The sequence below is a fragment of the Phoxinus phoxinus genome, assembly GCF_949152265.1.
Source record: "Phoxinus phoxinus genome assembly, chromosome: 9".
Classification (NCBI taxonomy): Eukaryota; Metazoa; Chordata; class Actinopteri; order Cypriniformes; family Leuciscidae; genus Phoxinus; species Phoxinus phoxinus.
This window is the reverse complement of record NC_136884.1, coordinates 26,753,058-26,760,557: the sequence shown is the minus strand read 5'-3', so window position 1 is coordinate 26,760,557 and position 7,500 is coordinate 26,753,058. Positions and strand designations below refer to the sequence as shown.

General features: G+C 47.9%; 1 protein-coding gene across 1 annotated transcript in view; it reads right to left on the bottom strand.

Moving 5' to 3' along the window:
- LOC307004514 (uncharacterized protein) overlaps positions 1-4,527 on the bottom strand; it is a gene marked incomplete at its 3' end in the record, with an annotated part of 5,241 nt that extends 714 nt beyond the window's left edge. Inside the window, exons 1-6 of the mRNA XM_079623834.1 lie at positions 3,137-4,527; positions 2,676-3,003; positions 1,781-2,588; positions 1,469-1,675; positions 624-1,096; positions 30-535 (exon numbers count right to left, since the gene is read on the bottom strand). Of these exons, the coding sequence (XP_079479960.1) occupies positions 30-535; positions 624-1,096; positions 1,469-1,675; positions 1,781-2,588; positions 2,676-3,003; positions 3,137-3,489 (2,675 nt within the window). The 5' untranslated portion in view covers positions 3,490-4,527. The remainder of the gene's footprint in view (positions 1-29; positions 536-623; positions 1,097-1,468; positions 1,676-1,780; positions 2,589-2,675; positions 3,004-3,136) is intronic.
- Positions 4,528-7,500: the final 2,973 nt, after the last annotated feature.

Here is a 7,500-nt window from a genome sequence, read left to right as displayed (position 1 = left end):
TTCAAATGTATATGTAAAACCATGCTTACCACTGAGTGAGAGTCCTCTGATTCAGCACAAACAGCTGAAGTGACGTGGCCTCCATCAGAGTGTGGCAGTTCAGCACCAGGTCTCGGATGTGGTGGTAATCGTTGAGCACCTTAGTCCAACGAGGAAGACGGACTCCATCTTTCTTAGTTGGGGACTTGTGCAGTGCACACAGTTTGATGCACATGGCCTCGACTAAGCGACTGGTGCTGGGCCACTGAGCCGGCCCCCCAGGATGACCGATCAGACACCTCTTCACACTCTCCACACCTGGTGTCACTCCTGTGTTTTTCGGAGCCTTGAAGCGTCCGTGGGTCAGTTTGGGCTGGTGTCTGGGCTGATAGTGGATCCTCCTCTTGTCCCCATCAGGAAGAGCAGTCCACAGACGGATGACCTCTGTGACCTGCTGCTCGTCCAGGTAGAGTGCCTGACGGAGGGACATCAGGTACTCAGCCAGATCCTGCACCTTATCCCAGCCCGCAATGCCATCGGGTCCAAGAACAGGAGCCTGTAGAAGTATTACAATAACAATACATAGCATGTTAAATGTCAGAGTGTAAAAGCAAATGGAAACTAATAATGAGCAGCTTACTTACAGGAGCCTGGTCTGCAACACTGGACCCAGTTGATGTTGCAGGAGCAGAGGCAGCACTTGGCTGGACAGAAGGCTGTGGAGGAGACTGCAGAGGAGGGTGAACAGGGCGCTGCAGAGGAGGGTGTAGAAGAGGCAGAGCAGGGCGCTGCTGAGGAAGCTGGGCAGACTGCAGAGGAGGCTGAGCAGGGCGCTGCAGTCCTTGGCTGGATGTGGGTGGCTGTAGTGAGGATGGTCCTGGTGCAGAGGGACAGGGGTTGAAGGCCTGGGGGAAGCTGCTGTGGACTGGGACAGTCTCAATGGGGTCATAGAGGACTGGCACTGTGAGGTCCTCAGGTTCCTCCTCAACGAAGCCTTCGTCCTGCACCACCTCATCATCCATCTGCTCCACCAGCCGATCCTCCTCTTCTGGGTTATCCATAACAGTCAGGGATTTCCCAGACTGACTGTACAGATACTCCATACCCAGCAGCTCCCCTGCAAAACAACACACATACAAAGCACATTCACATTATTATAACTGTAGTGGCTATTTGTCCATAACAAACTGAAACAAACAAACAATCAAACTTTTCAAAGTTTGATCGTTTGTAGGCTTGACGTAGTTTAACAGATAAAAAAATGAAAATAATAAACAATAAAATAATAAGCATAAATGCAAAATAAAGCAAATTCACTTTAGGAAAAGAAAGCAAATAAATTAGGCTATAAAGGCTCAAATTAAGCCTAAATTAAACAACAATAGTTGAAGTATTTGAAATAAAATATAAAAATGTACACTCAAACACTCATAGCCTACACCTGTATAATGTATAATCTTTTGTTTGAGTTAACATGAATAATTCTCACCTGTGTAAGCCCCTGGAGGCTGGTAGCGCTCATCCAGGGACATCTTCAACACTTTGCGGCTGAGCCGGTCCATTGCCTCCCTCTCAGCGCTGCTGTAGGTCCTCAGGTCAGTCTTTCCCCTTACTGCTTCATCCATCCGGTTCTGGTTCCAGCGCATCAGGCCTTCCAGGAGATAGGCCTGGAAATGCGCATCACTGGCACTAGTCCCTAGAGGTTAAATAAAGTCAAATATATATAATCTATGTATTCAGAACGGCAGAACAGGTTATAAAAGTTTTACGTTTTTAGCAGGTTATAAAAGTTATAACCTACCTGGGATGAAGCGATTTAAATGGAGGTGGAAAGACTCCAAGGAGGTGGAGCCACGAGCACAGCGATAGCAGCTGAGCTCCACACCACCCTTCTTCACTGTGTCTGTCTTCTGGTACAGAGGGAAGCCCTCTGGGTCCTGAATACAGGCAATGTGCCTCTGCTGGTCTATCCAGACCTGTTGGATGCGCTCGTGGTCCAGCAGTGGTACACCCAGAGTGTCCCTCCCCTTCTCACTGTCCATCTCTTCAATGAGTGCCTTGATCCTCCTGGTGGTCTCCTCCACTCCTCTGGTCCGCTTGCGACAGTGCAGCGCCAACTCCTTCCTGGTGATCAGCTTATCCAGGGCCTTCTCTGAGACTGGACCAGCTCCTCTGGCCTGTAGCTCCCCCTGTTTGGCCAACCGAAGAGCAGCGACATCATCTGGATCCAGCTCAAAGATGCACCTGGAAAGCCGAGTCATGAAGGTGCCGTAGAGCCGATGAGCCTCCGTGATGACACCTGCTGCAAAGCGCCGCATGAAGTGCCAAATGTCTAGGCGCACTTGGAGCTCATCCCACTCTGTGAACATGGCTCTGACCTGCGACTGTCCGTGTGCGAGTGGGCTGCAGCAGTCTCTGTCCACATACATGACGGCGGGCGGTGCCACTCCCGCCTCCCTGTACCTCTTCATGAGACCCGCCGCCATGGGCCACAGTCCATGCCCCTCTGCCGCTGTGAGCACTGACACCAACACCTGGCCGTGCTCATTGCCTACATTAGTGCACCAACCAGCAGTGTTGGCAGCAGCGCCGGCCAGTTTTTTGGTGACCTATGTAAAAAAAACAGTAGAATAAACAAATGTAAGAAAAATTTAAGATAATAACAATTATTATTATTCAAACTTGACTTTTTATACCTTTTTGGTGGAGTCCATCTTGAGGACAGAGCCAAAGACCGAGGTTATTTTGGCCTTGACCTCAGGTAGCCGCGAGAGGACGTCCCTGGCATACACAGACAACAGCCACTTGGGTTTGGGGATGGGTGGGAGGGGTGGGGGCGCAGAAAAGACTGCAGGCTCAATGATGGAGGAGTCTGTGAAGGGCTCACAGACAGTGAGGTACTCCAGCGTCCGCTGTGACCACGCTGAGGTGTGCTGCTCCTGCAGCTTTTTGTGAAGCTGCGTGACACTGTTGCCCTGGGTCCTCTCCCGCATCATTATGACTACACGGTAGTCACACGAGTACCTACAGACAGTCAAATAATTATGTTCAGTGCCACATCTTGCTATTTCAATGTTAATGTCAGTAAAGCAATGTATTTGATTTTATACAGTACAACAAATTACAGTGCATTGCTCTAAATATGAATGTGTTCTACCTGTATGTCAGAATGGCGGGGAATTTTCTGCGGTGTCCCATGTCGAGCTGTCCCAGGATGTCTTCAGACCAGGCTGGATACTTCTTCTTGCACCCTTTGCACTCCAGATACTCTGTTGCCATGTCATACCACCCGTCTATGTCCAGGACCTTGCGCACAGTGCGATAAAGGCCAGCAGCTGTCAGCTTGTGGTTATTGCAGGCTGGCTGGACACAGACAAGTGGAATGGACCACATCTTCAGCGGCATCCAGAGGAACAGAGGGCGGCAGAAGAAGATATCAGGAGAAGCAGGGGGCTGGGTGAAGACGGTCGGGGGCTGGGGAGGGTACCACCAGAAGTTGGGATGTGGCATCAGCTCAGGCTTCCCTGTTTTTGCGTTGGCCCTGAACAGAGTCTTTCTGATCCAGTCCTGCTGGAAAGATGGGAGTTGCTCGTTCCAGTGGACAGGAAGCTCTGCAGGCGAATGGGACACCTGGCCAGGGGTCCACAATGCTGGAGGAGCAGGGGTAGGAGCACGAGCCGGGGCACGAGCCGGGGCAGGAGAACGAGCCAGGGAAGGAGCAGGAGACGGGGCAGGAGCACGAGCCGGGGCAGGAGAACGAGCCAGGGCAGGAGCAGGGCCTCTCAAGGCCGCAGTGGCTGGAGCGTAAAAAGACACAACATAATTATCTTATTGTTTTAGACTTTCACTGCATGACTTTCTCAGCTCTGCTGGACAGCTACTGCGATTACAAGGTTTAGTGCAAAGCATTTATGATTAGTAGACAGGCAACATGATGATGAAACGATGGAAGGAAGCAGTGAAAATCATCCTGTTTATCACCCAAGCACCATTAGGACAAATACAAGAAGAAAAATGAGATGGGATAAGCAAAATGTGAAGCAAAGCAGCCCAAACACTGTGAGTGCCTCTAACTACAACAGCCACTTATTCCAAGGGGAGTGGGGGACGTGTGAGATGACAAGAATGAGCTTTAGTCTGTGATTATGATAAAAAATGAAATAAAAACCTTTTACATACACCTTTAAATTCCCTTTTTGCTTTGAAGATGTTCACTCAAAGAGTGAATGTAGATTGACACCTGAGAAGTGCCATTCCTCTGTGTTGTAAAATAAAAGAATATGATATGTCATTTAAAAAATACTGTTGTCACAGAATTGTTTGTAAAATATTGTTTAAGATTTACATACCTTGAGGAAGTTGCTCCTCAGCTTGTGAAGCTACAGTTGCCATCTCCTCGTCATCTTCCTCCTCAAAAAAATCCCTAGCAGCAGAGTCTGTAAAATAACATAAAACACTAAGCACATGTCACCAACACACTTGTATGCGTTAAGTGATACTCACCACATGTAAAGAGTCGTCTCCGGGCTGCGGACTCAGACGCAGGAGGGAAACGTGGTCCTGCAGCTGCTGTTGACAAAACACGTATTTTCGTTAGACATATATACTGCATAATATATAGGCTACTGTAATGATTTTAAAGCTGGCAAATCACTTACAGGGTTTGGCTGGAGACAAAATCTTGTGTGCCAGCTGTGAAGCAGATAAATGCTTCCCCCGCGCCAAAAGGGCCTTCACCTTGGTCACCAGCAGTGGCCTGTTCTGAGTGCCAGCAGGTGGAGGAGGAACATACATAGTGCCAGTGGGCACAGCAGCAGTAGGGGCAGATGCAGCGGGCACAGTGGTGGTGGGCATGTGGGCTGGAGCCTGCCTCTTCAGCACGTATGCTTTGAAAAGGGCCATGTTGGTGTTGGGCCTGGCCTTTGCCTTCTTTAGGTAGGTGATGAGAGCCTGGGCCTCCTTGCTTGGGTCCTCATACACCTCCTTCATTGACCTACCCTTAAAATCACCAAACTCCACCATCAGACATCCAGAGTCTCCCGTCCTCTGGGCCTCCTGCAGCATGGCCTGTTTTTTCTGATACACCTCCACAGCCTCACCTACCTCCCTGATCTGCGAGGTGTATCTGAGGAACAGGTGTTTGTTTGCCGACAGTGGGTTGTTCCTCTCCTCCTCCCCCAAAATGCTGCTGACCAGATACACTGCATACCCCAGTGAGTTCTCCAGCAGCCACAGGAACTTCTGGCCCTGGTGTTTCCCAAACTGGATCTTGCAGTGAGCCAGAACCAGGAACTGGTCTCCAGGATTCCCTCCATTCTGCCTCACAAAGGCAGTGGCCTCAGCCAGGACCTCCTCCTTACACCTGGCCCTCCCTGCCACCGTGATCTCACTCCTATTGGCCTCCTCAGTTGGCCCCATGAGGAGTCGACCCTCAGAGGTTTTTCGAAAAACCGGGTATGCATACATAATCTGAAAGGACACAGGCATAAACAGAACATAGCTGTCATATTCCAACTGAAAGTATTGTGCTACACCATTTGTTTTTAATGTAATTGATTAATGATCATATGTTTTATGAATTGATTTTACCAGCATTATTGTTATTATATACAACTGTAAATCACTTTGAATTGCCTAATGTACAAATTGTGCTCTACAAATAAACTTGTCTTGACTAGCCTTGCCTATATGACTGTAAATCATTAAATAATTGAAACACTGGATTTATAAAACCTTTCAGCATTCAATGAACTTACAATGGGCTTAATTCATTTACAAATCATTCACTGCTGTCCTGGAGTCGCTAAGTAATTGTAGTAGCATTGATTCATATTAAAATACTGTACAATCTTATCATATTTAGCTATTACCCACAGTATCTTGACAGCATCAAGTAACACTTCTTGGTACAATCTTGCTGGTATCATGCCATGCATAAATCATTTTGTTTTGTTTAGCTTTTGTGGCAGAGATTAGGAAGCACACAATAATGTAAAGGTAAAAATATGATCATCAAACAGATCTAAAACGTAAAATTGTAAATCAAATCGTTTTGGTATATATTTTATAAGTCCTGGTGTCCTCTACAGAGGACATAGTATAACATATATATGAATAAAACATTATAATGTAATGACACAAAAAAAAATACTAAATTAACAACAACAAAAAAATTGTCTCAGGATATAACGTTAGCTTAATTAGCGGCCGGCTAATTAACTTGACAGTATTGACATGTTTTTTACTGTATTTATCATGGGAAATGTTACAGGTTCACAGGTACTTAAGAATACGTGTGCTATACATGCTAGCTAGCTATATTGGCATGTTTTATTTTCCCAAAATACACACTGTATACGAATAAATAATGAACGATTATACAGTAATGAAGAATAGCCTTACCTGTTGCAAAGATGACAATAATAGCGGCCGCCGATTGGTCAAAAGTAGTAAGCCACATGAGAGCAACGCAATTGGTCAAAAGTAAGCCACAGGAGAGCAACGCGATTGGTCAAAAGTAAGCCATAGGACAGCAACGCGATTGGTCAAAAGTAAGCCACAGGAGAGAAACGCGATTGGTCAAAAGTAAGCCACAGCAGAGAAACGCGATTGGCTCATTTGAGCTTACTTTGGCTCAATTGGTAGGAAGCAGGAGGCGCAAGCGAGAGGTAGCGGGATCGATGCCCGCATTCTCCACGTGGTGTGCTGCCCTTGTACGCTCCCTTCAAGGGGCACTCCCTAGATGAGCTGTTGAGGCTCACTGCTGCCGAAAAGTTTTTTCAGACGAGGCCCTGCGCACATTCCTGGCAAAAGCAGGTCCCACCGAGATTTGAACTCGGATCGCTGGATTCAGAGTCCAGAGTGCTAACCATTACACCATGGAACCTCGGCGTGGGTCACCTTCTCCCACTGAGCAGCAGAGAGTTAAGTCATTCAGCCTACAAGCGCTATAGCAAGGAGCAAGTGAAGCCTTTGCTTTTTAAGGCCATGTTTCCCTGATTCCGACTCGGTTTGAGAGTGCCAATTTCACCGCAACATCAGCAGTTGCGCATCACCTCTGTTTTTTCCCTCCCTTCCGCAAAAAAGCTGGGAAGGTTCCACCGAGATTTGAACTCGGATCGCTGGATTCAAAGCCCAGAGTGCTAACCATTACACCATGGAACCAACACTCCCTGTCGCCTGGCCGTCTGAGAGGAAGATAGCGATGAGGCTAGGTGGAATCAGGTAGAGAGGAGGTGGCGTTTGGTCACTGGACCCCCTCGACCAAAAGACAAGGTTTCTCTGCCGAAACCCGGGATTGAACCAGGGACCTTTAGATCTTCAGTCTAACGCTCTCCCAACTGAGCTATTTCGGCCAGGTCCATGGCTGTTTTAGCCAGCAGAGATTTCTGGGAAACCGCACGTCACTTTGGAGACGTTCAGAGCTGAAGGTCACAGAGAGAAAAAGAGTGGCCCGTACGGGGATCGAACCCGCGAACTTGGCGTTATTAGCACCACGCTCTAACCAACTGAGCTAACCGG